This window comes from Dendrobates tinctorius, unplaced genomic scaffold (assembly GCF_039654945.1).
Source record: "Dendrobates tinctorius isolate UK_male_01 unplaced genomic scaffold, ASM3965494v1 ptg000082l, whole genome shotgun sequence".
Taxonomy (NCBI): Eukaryota; Metazoa; Chordata; class Amphibia; order Anura; family Dendrobatidae; genus Dendrobates; species Dendrobates tinctorius.
Window position 1 is genome coordinate 4,787,215 of NW_027361750.1, and position 16,190 is coordinate 4,803,404.

At 42.6% G+C, this 16,190-nt stretch overlaps 1 protein-coding gene across 2 annotated transcripts in view; it reads right to left on the bottom strand.

Moving 5' to 3' along the window:
• ARFGEF1 (ARF guanine nucleotide exchange factor 1) overlaps positions 1-16,190 on the bottom strand; it is a 277,288-nt gene that overhangs the window by 50,184 nt on the left and 210,914 nt on the right. Inside the window, exons 38-39 of one of the 2 annotated variants that reach the window (XM_073583853.1) lie at positions 14,488-14,605; positions 12,989-14,385 (exon numbers count right to left, since the gene is read on the bottom strand). The exons of the other annotated variant lie outside the window; for it this stretch is intronic. Of the exons in view, the coding sequence (XP_073439954.1) occupies positions 14,152-14,385; positions 14,488-14,605 (352 nt within the window). The 3' untranslated portion in view covers positions 12,989-14,151. Of the gene's footprint in view, positions 1-12,988; positions 14,386-14,487; positions 14,606-16,190 lie in introns of those variants that run through there. 2 annotated transcript variants of the gene reach the window in all.

Consider the following 16,190-nt stretch of genomic DNA (forward strand, 5'->3'; position numbering starts at 1 on the left):
ATAGGAAAGTATTTTTTTCATGCTTGGAATGATGTTATCTAAAAGAGTTTTAAAATTTTTGTTCTGATCATTTTGGTTCCACAGCTCAACTACAATGAAGTGAAGCTGAGCTACAGTGCCTTGTGAAAGTATTCAGCCCCCTGGAACTTTTTAACAAGTGGGACACAATTGTGAAGTTGAATGAAATTTATTGGTTATTTTACATTTTTGTGGAAATTCAAAAACTGAAAAGTTGGTATCTTTATGTTTGAAGCATGATATGTGGGGAAAGGTTGAAAAGTTCCAGGGGGCCGAATACTTTCGCAAGGCACTGTATCATAATTTAACTCATTGTTTAAAAATGGAGTAGACTCCAAACCAGGGCATTACTGTCAGGATTCCTCCTGCCTGTCTGGATGAAGTGAATGACAAATCTGCCGTCCAATCTAGAAATGGGGCATGCTGAGATGTCAGTATGGTGATGGACAGTTGAGTTGCCCAATCAGATGCTGAGGCATGCTAAGCTGTCTGCGTCTGGAGTGACAGTTTAGCCATCCAATCAGGACCGTATACATTGAGAAAAAAAATGAACTTATTTGAATTTACCAAATGGCTGAAATGAAAGAGCAAAAAATTGAAAGGGGTCTGACTAGTTTCCGTACCCACGGTATATGTGGGCGGACGTGTGTATGGTGTGTGTGCAGGCTGTGTGTTGTAATGAAAGTATGTGTGTGTATACAGTGGGTACGGAAAGTATTCAGACCCTTTTAAATTTTTCACTCTGTTTCTTTGCAGCCATTTGGCAAATTCAAAAAAGTTCATTTTTTTCTCATTAATGTACACTCTGCACCCCATCTTGACTGAAAAAAACAGAAATGTAGAAATTTTTGCAAATTTATTAAAAAAACAAAAAAAGAAATATCACAAGGATGTGTCTTCTTAGAAATAAGAAGAGTCAGTAGACGGATCTCTAGAAATGAGGCAGGACCGGGAAGAAGAAGAGTCATGCAAGTGGGTCTCTCCCAGCTTCTGCCCACCTGATGGGTCTCTTTCTTTTTGTGTATAGGGAGAAACCAGTCAATCAAGCTAAGCTGGGCAAGAAGAAGGTGATGGGAATTCACACCATTGACTCTTATGGTTATTACCAATCGCTTATAAAAAGGGGCATGTCCCCAAGTTACTCTGCCTGTGATTCGGACAACACAAGGCCAGGCTCATAAAAGCATATTTCATGGTCATATATAGACCACAATGCCTAGTCTGTCAGCAAGTGTTCTGACCTGAACATACAGCTTCAGGGGAAGGGGTCACACAGAGCCACCACTACCTCCAGTTTGTCAAAGATAACAGCAGGGTGAGTCAACCAGATCCCACTGCTGTCACCAGTTTAACAGGGCACACAACTCTGCTACCTTCAGTCATAAGAGCAATTACATATTTGACTGACAAGCAACAGACGAGGCTGTTGCTGCTTCCACTACTAGGCCAGTTATAGAATTCACAGTATGTGTATGGTATATACACCTCCAATTCCAACACGTGGAATATACAGTATACCACAAAAATGAGTACACCCCTAACATTTTTGTCACGCAGACATTAATGTCTAAACAGCTGGCAACAATAGTAAGTACACCCCTAAGTAAAAATGGCCAAATTGTGGCCAAATAGCCATTTTACGTCCCTGGTGTCATGTGACTCATTAGTGTTACAAGGTCTCAGGTGTGAATGGAGAGGTGTGTTAACCCCTTCCTGACATCCGACGTACTATCCCGTCCACGGTACCCGGGCCCGTATGACCGTGGACGGGATAGTACGTCTACCGCGATCAGCGGCGCCCACGTGGTGAGCGCCGCTGATCGCGGCCGGGTGTCAGCTGATTATCACAGCTGACACCCGGCACTATGTGTCAGGGGCGGTCACGGACTGCCCCCGACACGTTAACCCCTTGCACACCGCGATCAAACATGATCGCGGTGTACCGGGAGTTAAAGGGAAGCATCGGCAGGGAGGGGGCTCCCTCCGTGCTTCCCTGAGCCCCCCACGGCAGCGCAATGTGCAGCGCTGCTGCGGGGGGCTCCTATCCTCCAGGCCCCCGAATCCAAGATGGCGACGGGGGCCTTCGGGGACCTGAGGAAGTTGGCTTCCTCAGTGCCTGCAAAGCGCAGGCAAGAGGAAGTCTGCTTCAATGCCTGTGACAGATTGCTGATCTGTCACAGTGATCTGTGATGTGACAGATCAGCGATCTGTCACAGGACAGTGATGTCCCACCTGGGACTATGTAATAAAGTAAAAAAAAAATTTAAAAAAAATGTAAAAATAAATTAAAAAAAATCGCCAAATAAATTAGTAAAAAAAAAAAAATATATTCCCCAATAAATTCATTTTTTGAAAATAATAAAAAAAACAAAACAATAAAAGTACACATATTAGGTATCGCCGCGTCCGTAATGACCCGCCCTATAAAACTGTCCCATTAGTTAACCCTTTTAGCGAACCACTTAAAAAATAAAAATAAAAAACGAAGCAAAAAATAATGATTTATTATCATACCGCCAAACAAAAAGTGTAATATCGCGCGATCAAAAAGACGCATATAAATATCCATGGTACCGCTGAAAACGTCATCTTGTCCCGCAAAAAACGAGCTGCCACACAGCATCATCAGCGAAAAAATAAAAAAGTTATAGCTCACAGAATAAAGCGATGCAAAAATAATTATTTTTTATATAAAATAGTTTTCATTGCATAAAACCGACAAAAACATAAAAAAACGACCTAAATGAGGTATCGCTGTAACCGTACTGACCCGAAGAATAAAACCGCTTTATCAATTTTACCGCACGCGGAACGGTGTAAACGCACCCCCCCAAAAGAAATTCATGAAACGCTGGTTTTTGTTCATTCTGCGTCCCAAAAATAGGAATAAAAAGCGATCAAAAAATGTCACGTGCCTGAAAATGGTACCAATAAAAACGTCAACTCGTCCCGCAAAAAATAAGACCTCACATGACTCAGTGGGTCAAAATACGGAAAAATTATAGCTCTCAAAATGTGGTGATGCAAAAACTATTTTACAATAAAAAGCGTCTTTTAGAGTGTGACAGCCGCCAAACATAAAAACCGCCATAAATAGTAAATCAAACCCCCCGTTATCACCTCCTTAGTTAGGGAAAAATAATAAAACTAAAAAAAAAAGTATCTATCTCCATTTTCCCGTTAGGGTAAGGCTGTGTGCACACGCTGCGGATTAGGTGCGGATTCATCCGCGCGGATTTTGTAAAATCCGCAGGTGAAACCGCAGGTCAAAAGACCTGCGGTTTTACCTGCAGATTGCTCTGCGGTTTTGTCCTGCGGTTTTTCATCTCCTCATTAGAGGAGATGGCAAACCGCAGGAGAATCCGCAGAAAGAATTGACATGTCAATTCTTTCTGCGGATTGAAAACCGCAGATAATCCGCGCGGAAAATTCCGCACCGTCTGCACTGCGATTTTTGATTCCCATAGGGAATCATGGTACTGGGGTCCGCAGCAGCCAAAACCGCTGCGGAACTGCAGCAAAATCCGCAGCGTGTGCACACAGCCTTAGGGTTAGGGCTAGGGTTAGGGCTAGGGTTAGGGCTATGGCTAGGGTTAGGGCTAGGGTTAGGGCTCAGATTAGGGTTAGGGGTGTGTTGGGGTTAGGGTTGGAGTTATAATTGGGGTTTCCACTGTTTGGGCACATCAGGGGCTCTCCAAATGCAACATGGCGTCTGATCTCAATTCCAGCCAATTCTGAGTTGAAAAAGTCAAATGGTGCTCCTTCCCTTCCAAGCTCTGCCATGCGCCCAAACAGTGTTTTACCCCCACATGTAGGGTATCAGCCTACTCAGGACAAATTGCAAAACAATTTTTGGGGTCCAATTTCTCCTGTTACCCTTAGGAAAATAAAAAATTGGGGGCAAAAATATCATTTTTGTGGAAAAAAATGATTTTTTTATTTTCACGTCCGAGTGTTATAAACTTCTGTGAAGCACTTGGGGGTTCAAAGTGCTCACCACACATCTAGATAAGTTCCGTGGGGGGTCTAGTGTCCAAAATGGGGTCACTTGTGGGGAGTTTCAATAGTTTAGGTACATCAGGGGCTCTCCAAACGCACATGACACCCGCAGACCATTCCATCAAAGTCTGCATTCCAAAACGTCACTGCTTCCCTTCCGAGCCCCGACGTGTGTCCATACAGTAGTTTTCTCCCACATATGGGGTGTCAGCGTACTCAGGCCAAATTGGACAACAACTTTTGGGGTCCAATTTCTCCTGTTACCCTTGGGAAAATGAAAAAATTGGGGACTAATTGATCATGTTTCTGGAAAAAATACCATTTTTTTATTTTCATGCCCTGGCATTATAAACTTCTGTGAAGCCCTTGGGGGTTCAAAGTGCTCACCTCACATCTAGATAAGTTCCTTAGTGGGTCTAGTTTTCAAAATGGGGTCATTTGTGGGGGGTTTCCACTGTTTAGGTACATTAGGGGCTCTCCAAAGGCAACATGACACTCGCAGACCATTCCATCAAAGTCTGCATACCAAAACGTCACTACTTCCCTTCCGAACCCCGACGTGTGCCCATACAGTAGTTTTCTCCCACATATGGGGAATCAGCATACTCAGGACAAATTTGACAACAACTTTTGGGGTCCAATTTCTCCTGGTACCCTTGGGAAAATAAAAAAATGGTGACTAAAAGATCATGTTTGTGGAAAAAATACGAATTTTTTATTTTCACGCCCGGGCGTTATAAACTTCTGTGAAGCACTGGGGGGTTCAAAGTGCTCACCACACATCTAGATAAGTTCCTTGGGGGGTCTAGTTTACAAAATGGTGTCATTTGTGGGGGGTTTCCACTGTTTAGGTACATTAGGGGCTCTCCAAAGGCAACATGACACCCGCAGACCATTCCATCAAAGTCTGCATTCCAAAACGTCATTACTTCCCTTCCGAGCTCCGACGTGTGCCCATACAGTAGTTTTCTCCCACATATGGGGTATCAGCATACTCAGGACAAATTGGACAACAACTTTTGGGGTCCAATTTCTCCTGGTACCCTTTGGAAAATAAAAAAATGGTGACTAAAAGATCATGTTTGTGGAAAAAATACGAATTATTTATTTTCACGCCCGGGCATTATAAACTTCTGTGAAGCACTGGGGGGGTCAAAGTGCTCACCACACATCTAGATAAGTTCCTTAGGGGGTCTAGTTTCCAAAATGGTGTCATTTGTGGGGGGGTTTCCACTGTTTTGGTACATCAGGAGTTTTCCAAACGCGACATGGTGTCCGATCTCAATTCCAGCCAAAAACGTCAAATGGCGCTGCTTCCCTTCCGAGCTCTGCCATGCGCCCAAATAGTGGTTTACCCCCACATGTTGGGTATCAGCGTACTCAGAACAAATTGCACAATAACTTTTACGGTCCTGTTACCCTTGGAAAAATAAGAATTGAGGGTGAAAAGATCATTTTTGTGGAAAAAATATGATTTTTTAATTGTATGGCTTTATGTTATAAACTTCTGTGAAGCCCATGGGGGTTCAAAGTTCTCACCACACATCTAGATAAGTTCCTTAGGGGGTCTAGTTTCCAAAATGGTGTCATTTGTGGGGGATTTCCACTGTTTTGGTACATCAGGGGTTTTCCAAACGCGACATGGTGTCCGATCTCAATTCCAGCCAAAAACGTCAAATGGCGCTGCTTCCCTTAAGAGCTCTGCCATGCGCCCAAATAGTGGTTTACCCCCACATGTGGGGTATCAGCGTACTCAGGACAAATTGCACAATAACTTTTAGGGTCCTGTTACCCTTGGAAAAATAAGAATTGAGGGTGAAAAGATCATTTTTGTGGAAAATATATGATTTTTTAATTGTATGGCTGTATGTTATAAACTTCTGTGAAGCCCATGGGGGTTCAAAGTTCTCACCACACATCTAGATAAGTTCCTTAGGGGGTCTAGTTTCCAAAATGGTGTCATTTGTGGGGGGTTTCCACTGTTTTGGTACATCAGGAGTTTTCCAAACGCGACATGGTGTCCGATCTCAATTCCAGCCAAAAACGTCAAATGGCATTGCTTCCCTTCCGAGCTCTGCCATGCGCCCAAATAGTGGTTTACCCCCACATGTAGGGTATCAGCGTACTCAGGACAAATTGCACAATAACTTTTAGGGTCCTGTTACTCTTGGGAAAATAAAAATTGGGGTGAAAAGATCATTTTTGTGGAAAAAATATGATTTTTTAATTGTACCGCTGTACGTTATAAACTTCTGTAAAGCCCTTGTGGGTTCAAAGTTCTCACCACATATCTAGATAAGTTCCTTGGGGGGTCTAGTTTCCAAAATGGGGTCACTTGTAGGGGGTTTCCACTGTTTAGGTACATCAGGGACTCTCCAAACGTGACATGGCGTCCGATCTGAATTCCAGCCAATTTTGCATTGAAAAGTCAAACGGCGCTCCTTCCATTCTGAGCTCTGCCATGCGCCGAAACAGTCGTTCCCCGCCACAAATTAGGTATCAGCGTACTCAGGACAAATTGCACAATAACTTTTGCATCCAATTTCTCCTGTTACCCTTGGTAAAATAAAAAAAATTGAACCTGAAGTATTTTTTTTGTGAAAAAAAGTTAGATGTTCATTTCTTTTTAAATATTCAAAAAAATTCCTGTGACGCACCTAATGGGTTAATAAACTTCTTGAATGTGGTTTTGAGCACCTTAAGGGGTTCAGTTTTTAGAATGGTGTCACTTTTGGGTATTTTCTATCATATAGACCCCTCAAAGTGGCTTCAAATGTGATGTGGTCCTAAAAAAAAAATGGTGTTGTAAAAATGAGAAATCGCTGGTCAACTTTTAACCCTTATAACTTCCTAACAAAAAAAAATTTTGGTTGCAAAATTGTGCTGATGTAAAGTAAACATGTGGGAAATGTTACTTATCAAGTTTTTTGTGTGCCGTATCTCTGTGATTTAAGGGCATAAAAATTCAAAGTTGGAAAATTGCGAAATTTTCAAAATTTTTGCCAAATTTCCAATTTTTTCACAAATAAACGCAAGTTATTTGAATGAAATTTTACCACTAACATGAAGTACAATATGTCACGAGAAAACAATGTCAGAATCACCGGGATCAATGGAAGCGTTCCAGAGTTATGACCTCATAAAGGTACAGTGGTCAGAATTGTAAAAATTGGCCCGGTCATGAACGTGCAAACCACCCTTGGGGGTGAAGGGGTTAAATAAAATAAATAAATAAATAAATCTTTATTTTTATATAGCGCTAACATATTCCGCAGCGCTTTACAATTTGCACATATTATCATCACTGTCCCTGATGGGGCTCACAATCTAAATTCCCTATCAGTATGTCTTTAGAATGTGGGAGGAAACCGGAGTACCCGGAGGAAACCCACGCAAACACGGGGAGAACATACAAACTCCTTGCAGATGTTGTCCTTGGTGGGATTCGAACCCAGGCCCTTCACTGAGCCACCGTGCCGCCCCGTGTTAAACTTGTTGTCACTTTCACACACTCATTCTGGTCACTGGAAGTTCAATATGGCACCTCATGGCAAAAAGAACTTTCTGAGGATCTGAGAGAAGAAAAAAAAAAAGTATTGTTTCTCTATATAAAGATGACTTAGGCTATAAAAAGACTGTCAACACCCTGAAACTGAGTTGCAATATGATGGCCAAGACCATACAGTGGTTTAACAAGACAAGTTCCACTCAGAACTGGCCTTGCAATGGTTGACTAAAGAAGTCGAGAGCACGTGCGGAATGCCATATCCAGAGGGTTGTCTTTTCAAAATAGACGGTATGCATGCTGCCAGCATTGCTGCATTAGTTAAAGAGATGTTGGGTCAGGCTGTCATTTGAAGGAAGCCTCTTCAAATGATGCACAAGAAATCCCACAAAGTTTGCTCAAGACAAACAGACTAAGGACATGGATTATTCGAACCATGTTCTGTGGTCTGATAAGACCAAGATAAGCTTATTTGGTTCAGATGGTGTCAAGCGTGCGTGGTGGCAACCTGATGAAGAGTACAAAAACATGTATATTACCGGTAATGTTTTTTCGCAACCCATATCGGCACCACGAGGGAGGAGATCCGCCCTTCAAGGACAGGAAACCTTCAAGATAAAAAGGGCGGCTCCTCTCTGCATCAGTTGGTTTACAGAGCACGAGATGAAGTTTCAGGTTAGTGTACAACCTAAATATATACACCCCCAGCACTCATAATTAGGGTGAAAAAAAGGAAATAAAGAACCACCGAACAGAAAGTGATTATGCAGGGCAGGGTGCCATCTTGGCTTATGAGAAAATTACCGGTAAGTAATATACGTGTTTTTCACTCACCCATGATGACAGAGAAAATTACAGATAACTACTCAAACTTAGGGAGGGAACACAGCCTGTAGAACTCTTCTCCCAAATGTGAGGCAGACAGATCTAGCCTATAATGTTTATAGAAGGTGGAGGAGGACCATGCGGCCGCCTTACAAATCTGGTCGATGGAGACATCTGCCTTTTCTGCCCAGGATGCTGCCAAGGCTCTTGTGGAATGGGCCAGGGATGGCACTACCTGCACTGACATAATCCAACTTAATAGCCTCTCTGACCCATCTTGCTAAGGTTCTCTTGGACACCTTAAGACCTTTTCTAAACCAGTGGAATGATATAAAAAGGGCCCTTTGTTTCCTCCATGGTTCTTTGACAATAAAATATTGAAGTAAACATCTTCTAACATCTAAGGTATGTAATTTTTACTTCCTTTGGGTTTCTAGGGTTAGAACAGAAAGATGGCAAAATAATCTCCTGCGATCTATGGAATTTTGTAACTACCTTAGGGAGAAATCCGTGGTCTAACTTCAGAACTACCTTATCCTCCAGAACCTGAGTATACGGGGGCTCTGCTGACAAAGCCTGGATGTCGCTTATTCTGTGGGCCGATGTTAGGGCTATCAGCAGGGATGTTTTTAACTAGACTATTCTGAGGCAGAATGCAAGGTCTCAAAAGGGCTTTCTGTCAATGCTGTTAAATTTAGTCTAATGGCCCCGTCACACAGAGACTCACCAGCGATCCCAACAATATCAACTTGTCAGGATCGCTGGTGAGTCGCTACATGATCGCTGGTGTGCTGTCAGATAGCTTCACCAGCGATCAGCACCAGCGACGCAGAGCGCGCGGCATCGCTGTGTACTTTAGTTACCAGCGCGCTGATGCAGGGAGCTGGTAACTAAGGTACACATCGGGTTTCTAAGGGGCGTGCGTCACTTAGAAACCCAATGTGTACCTTGGTTACCAGCTGCCTGCATCAGCGCGCTGGTAACTAAGGTACACATCGGGTTTCTAAGCACTGCCTGGTGCTTAGAAACCCTATGTTTACCTTAGTTACCAGATCAAGTTATTAGATCCTTCGTTATTAGATCAAGGTTACACCCACACACCTCCCCTTGGTGAGGTCAAGTGGGGGCTGATTGTGGGATGTGCCAAGTCTGTTCAAATTTGATGAGATCCCAAATTTACAGGATATCTACACCCCTGGAGGTCCCACGTGGTAAATATAGTCATCATCCTTCTCATGGAAATTTTACGTGGCTATAGAGATGAAACATGGTATTGTTAGCACCATCGATTTGACCAATATTACGTTGGAGGGATTCTGCCGGCATTATGGTGATGTGAGTCAACGCATTATGTTAGTCACTTCTCTACAGATGCTAAAAATATATCTCCCATATACATTGCATAGATGCAATCCAAACATTCATCAATGACCACAGGCTCCAAAATGTCTGACAGCCGAGCTTTGATCAGAAAAAAATGTATACCTGGGAAGTGCATTTCCCAGTCTCTGCATAAATGAATCTCAGTCTAGGTGTCTTTTTCCCAGAACAAATCTCCTGTTGTCATTACCTGTTCACTGCATGAGGCCCCCACTACAACGGAGGTTGAATGGTCAACTCCCTCCCACTTGCCCAGTTACAATTAGTTTTTCTCTTCCCCAGCCATAATTAATCTCATATGTTTAATGTGAGGATATGTCCTCTCTGGAGATGCATTATGGATTTAAATTTTTCTGACAACTCCCCCCTTTTAGAAGTGTTATGGGAGACCGATTTACAGATCATCTCCTAAGCCCACCTTACAGCACAACCTCCTGGGATCTCACAATACCCTCTCCAACTTGGACTCAGATGGGCTTCACCGTGGGATCTCTCAGCGCCTCAAGACTGGCATCTATGGGTAGTGCAGTCTGGAACTCTTAGCCAGAAGCGATGCAAAAGACCCCAACCTCACAGGCATCCTCTGGACCTGCTCTGGGTCAGAAACTGTTTTTGTTATTCCGCTGGATGAGGAGGGTCCAGAAGGCAGTACATTACCTGCATTCTGGGCACTCTTACTGCAGGTGACAGCGGCTATGCAGGTGGTCTTCACTGGGGATAACACCATGACAGACTTGGGGATACTATGTTCCCACCATCCTGACAGGATGTGTGACACTGTCCCACCACCCTGGGGATACTACTTACCCATTATCTTGACAGGCTGTGGATAACACTTTCCCATCACTCTGACAGGCTGTGGGACACACTTCCTCACCATCCTGACAGGCTGGAGATAATACTTTCCCCACCACCCCTGATACCTCAGGAGCAGTGTTAATCATGGGGCAGCTACCACCAGCCATGTCACAGTCTATTGTGACACTGGTCAGCTGCACGGGATCACCTGCTTCATGATCCCCGTGCCTGTTCCTATTGCCCTTAGCACTGATGCTTGCATCTTTTAGGTGATCCTAAGCAACATCACTCCACAGTATCATCCTGCATCACATTGACATCCACATTATCGACATTTGAAACACGTGACGTAACAGATCTGGGAGGGTTGTCAAGAACGTATTGCGTGACCAATCATCCCAGATTGGTACCCGATTTGTGGGTAGGTTTCTCAGACACCCCCCACTTCCCTTAATCCCCTCATGGCATCCCAGTCTAGGAAAACCCAGGCCATCGGTAAAGTTCAGCGATCACCCTCAAACCCAATGACATTCCAGGTCTTCCGAGGAATAAGTTCTTCAGGGAACACAAACTCAGGGCGTATGACAGTTCGTTCGGCACCAGTGTCCTTGAGCACCACAGTGAAGGAGTAGCCAACAGTAACCGGCTGCAAGTTTTCAGGAGCCATCTCAACGGCCCCACCCATAGAAAAAAACTGCTGATACAAAACTGGAACAATATGGTATATACAGTACAATTACATAAAGTAAAAGGAATAACAAAAGAAAATTACTAACCTGATGTCAAGGAAATGGCTCAGAGAGTGGAGGGTGGTAAAACGGACAGAGCTCACACCATGCTGTACCTTCCAGGACTGACAAATGACAGAAACCCAAACTCTGGTTTATATTAGGTCAAGATTATGCCTACATACCTCCCCTTGGTGAGCTCATGTGGGTTAGATGGTTGTGGGATCTGCTAGGTCTGTCAGAATTTTATGAGATCCCCAACTTACAGGATATCTTTAGTCCTTGAGGTCCCAGATGGTAGGTAAAATTGTGATAAGAAATATGACCACAATATCTTCTATATAGATAGCACCATCCATTGGACCAATATTAAGTTGTAGGGGTTCTGCCGGCCTTAAATGGAATCAGTCACCACATTTGACCTATCTAAACTATTAGTTTGGGTGTACAGGTTATAGAATGTTGAAAACAGTCCTACCTGTATGTCTCATATCAAATGTGTTATTGCTGAGAAATTGTCTTTTATCACGTTATATACAGTATATGACCTCTTCCAGGCTCTTGGGAGGACGCTGTCTGGAAGAGAACGCTGCCTAGAGAACTTATGTTAAATATAAGGTGCAGTTACCAGGGTGATGTGTAATGACTGGTCTCTGCTCTTCTGATATCACTGCAGAACTCAGTAATTATACCTGACACTTCTGCAGCTTCCTCTCAGCATTAACTTCTAGCTCAAGGCAGACAGTGATGCAATATTGTTACAATACAGCAGAGCTGAGAGACAAAGAAAAAATGTGTTTGCAAGAAGATAAATTTCATTTCTCCTATTCTATAACATGTACACCAATACTAATCGTTTAGCTAGGTCAAATGTGGTGACAGATTCCCTTTACGGTGATGTGAGTGAATGTGTTATGTTCGTCCCGTTGTTACGATGCTGAAAATATATCTCCAAAATATTCATCACTGACAACTGCCTTCAAAAGGTCTGGGAGCCGGGCTTTGATCAGAGGAAGCATGTCTTAGAAGTGTATTTTCCCTCCCCTGCATAAACAAATCTTAGTCTTGGTGTGTTTTTGAAAAAAATGTTACAGCTCCTTCAGTATGGAGTACAGTGATGCGTTTCGATCGCAAAGCGATCTCTATCACAGCTCAAAAGAGTTCAGCCTTGCGATCAAAATGCGTCGCTGTACTCCATCTGCACGAGTCCGGTTCAAGAACACTGAACATCTTTTAATACTATTTGAATAAATTTAGATTTTATTGAAGGAGCTGGAAAATTTCAAGTTTTTCATTGCCATTTACCGTGTACCCGCTGTAAAATGTCGGTGTGCTGCACTATCAGCTGGTGTCTTTTCCCCAGAACAAATCTCCTGTTCATTACAGGAGGCCCCTAATTCAATGGAGGTTGAAGTGTCTGCTCCCTCCCACTTCCTCAGTTATAATTCGTTTTTCTCTTCTCAAGCTATAATTAATCACATATACTCAATGTGAAGTCCTACTTCAAAGGAGGTTTAAGTGTGAGTTGTTGTACGCATCCCCAGCTATAATCCCATGACGGTGTTATGTCCCCTCTCCGGAGAGGTCTTATGGATTTTCATTTTTCTCAGGGAAAATACTGGATCTCTCTGAAGCATGGGAACATAGGACATTATTTTCTTTGGGGTATGGTAGAGTGGGTTAATTGATATTTACTGCCCTGGATGAAACATAGGACATGCGCCATGAGTCCAGCTTGGTTTGCAATGATGAAAGAATTCAAAAACTTTATTGACCTATAACCTGATTAGATTATGCCAGATGAGAACCAATATAGTACAGAAAGTTGTACAGAATTTTACATAGAAAACTTTACAGGTCTGTACCATATACAGCTTGTCCAATAACTCTACATCCACTGCAATAAGGAATGCTCGACACTTTAATCCATTTTTGTATTGTTACCATTGACTCACAATTCACAGTAGTGATATAGTTCCTATAGTTCCCGAAAAAAAAAACAAAAAAAAACTTAATTTTCCCACAGGCCAAACTAAGCCAAATTTGTTTTCTTTTTTCCTTTTTTTATATATAACATTAATTTCTGTACAGAGTGAAATCTACATCAAACAGAGAAACAATTATAACAGCAGACACTACCTAGACTTGTTACGATGATTCAAGTTCCAGGTCACTGGAGGAATTGCTCTAGATTTTATTCAAAGCCCTACTCTTATTTTACAGATAAGTCAAATGTGACATTGTCAGCTTCTGCTTTGAAAAGTCAGCAGCAGTAACGCCAGGGCTAAAAGAGTATTACAGAAAAACTAAAAAAATATTCAATTTTTTTCTTAAATCTCAAAAAAACCTAGTGCATTCCATAAATGATAAAATAATGGGATCTGCAGCAAATCAGTGAGAAAATGAGGAAAATCAAATATTGCAGGAAGATCGGCATATAGTGTTTCATGGTTTATATTACAGGCCTGCACATCGCTACATTTTACCCCATAGATGTTAAAAAGTTCATTGATAAACAGAGTGCAACCTAAAATAGCAACGTCAGGATCCTTTAACCTTCACAGGCCATAAAAAGGTTAATCCTTCCACATGACAAGTAAGGACAGGGAGGAAAACTGAATTTTGCCATTTAGTCACTTACGCAACTGAAAAAACAACTTGTCAAGGCCTTGACATCCTCAAGGTAATGATACATGTTGTATACAAGTTGCACATCCCTGGACCTGCTGTATTGTACAGCAATAAGGGGAATGGACAGAGACAATCCAGCTTTGTGCTGGAGAGAAAAAAAATATCTGTACAGAGATGGCGTTCACCACAAGACAGTCTGGAGTGTAATGAAGCGACAGCGTCATCTAAAGCAGCTGTACCATTAAAACCGCAATAGAAAACCATAATTCAAAGGTTCTCTTGAGAGGAAGGCCTCTGAATGTCCTCCTCTGCGGACTTAAAAGCAGTAGCCTCCACACTTAGTCCTGATCTGTCCTGCTCCAAATCTGGGGGTAGAGAGATTTTAAAAACAAGCCCAATTCGATGGAAAAATCTTCTGAGAATAGCTCGCAGTTCTGGGATCAAGTCAAACTGGATGGTTTCACACAGCAGTGGATAGTAGAAGGAGGCATGAGCTTTAAACTGCAAAAAGGAAAAGAAAATTAATCTGATGAATTTGTCATGTTCAGGGGAGGTACATCGTGGCTATTGTAGGGGGAGGAGGGAGAAGGGGCTAAAACGTACCCGTTCATCACTGATCTTCAGGACCTTGGTTAGGAACAGTAGCAAAAGATTAGTCCAGGCTTCTCGGTGACTTTCAGATGCAAGGGTTAAAAAATAACTCAATGCTTCACTGCAAACACTGTAACGAGAAACGTACATTGTAGTGCATCTCAGCCATATGTGCAATGTAGTGCATCTCAGCCATATGTGCAATGTAGTGCATCTCAGCCATATGTACATTGTAGTGCATCCCAGCCATATGTGCAATGTAGTGCATCTCAGCCATATGTGCAATGTAGTGCATCTCAGCCATATGTGCAATGTAGTGCATCTCAGCCATATGTACATTGTAGTGCATCTCAGCCATATGTGCAATGTAGTGCATCCCAGCCATATGTACAATGTAGTGCATCTCAGCCATATGTGCAATGTAGTGCATCTCAGCCATATGTACATTGTAGTGCATCTCAGCCATATGTGCAATGTAGTGCATCCCAGCCATATGTACAATGTAGTGCATCTCAGCCATATGTGCAATGTAGTGCATCTCAGATATATACACATTGTAGTGCATCTCAGCCATATGTACATTGTAGTGCATCTCAGCCATATGTGCAATGTAGTGCATCTCAGCCATATGTGCAATGTAGTGCATCTCAGCCATATGTACATTGTAGTGCATCCCAGCCATATGTGCAATGTAGTGCATCCCAGCCATATGTGCAATGTAGTGCATCTCAGCCATATGTGCAATGTAGTGCATCTCAGCCATATGTGCAATGTAGTGCATCTCAGCCATATGTGCAATGTAGTGCATCTCAGCCATATGTACATTGTAGTGCATCTCAGCCATATGTGCAATGTAGTGCATCCCAGCCATATGTGCAATGTAGTGCATCTCAGCCATATGTGCAATGTAGTGCATCTCAGCCATATGTACATTGTAGTGCATCTCAGCCATATGTGCAATGTAGTGCATCCCAGCCATATGTACAATGTAGTGCATCTCAGCCATATGTGCAATGTAGTGCATCTCAGATATATACACATTGTAGTGCATCTCAGCCATATGTACAATGTAGTGCATCTCAGCCATATGTGCAATGTAGTGCAGCTCAGATATATACACATTGTAGTGCATCTCATCCATATGTACATTGTAGTGCATCTCAGCCATATGTGCAATGTAGTGCATCTCAGCCATATGTGCAATGTAGTGCATCTCAGATAAATGCACATTGTAGTGCATCTCAGCCATATGTACATTGTAGTGCATCTCAGCTATATGTGCAATGTAGTGCATCTCAGCCATATGTGCAATGTAGTGCATCTCAGCCATATGTACATTGTAGTGCATCTCAGCCATATGTGCAATGTAGTACATCTCAGCCATATGTGCAATGTAGTACATCTCAGCCATATGTGCAATGTAGTGCATCTCAGCTATATGTGCAACGTAGTGCATCTCAGCCATATGTACATTGTAGTGCATCTCAGCCATATGTGCAATGTAGTGCATCTCAGATAAATGCACATTGTAGTGCATCTCAGCCATATGTACAATGTAGTGCATCTCAGCCATATGTGCAATGTAGTGCATCTCAGCCATATGTGCAATGTAGTGCATCTCAGCCATATGTACACTGTAGTGCATGGCAGCCATATGTGCAATGTAGTGCATCTCAGCTATATGTACAATGTAGTGCATCTCAGCTATATGTACA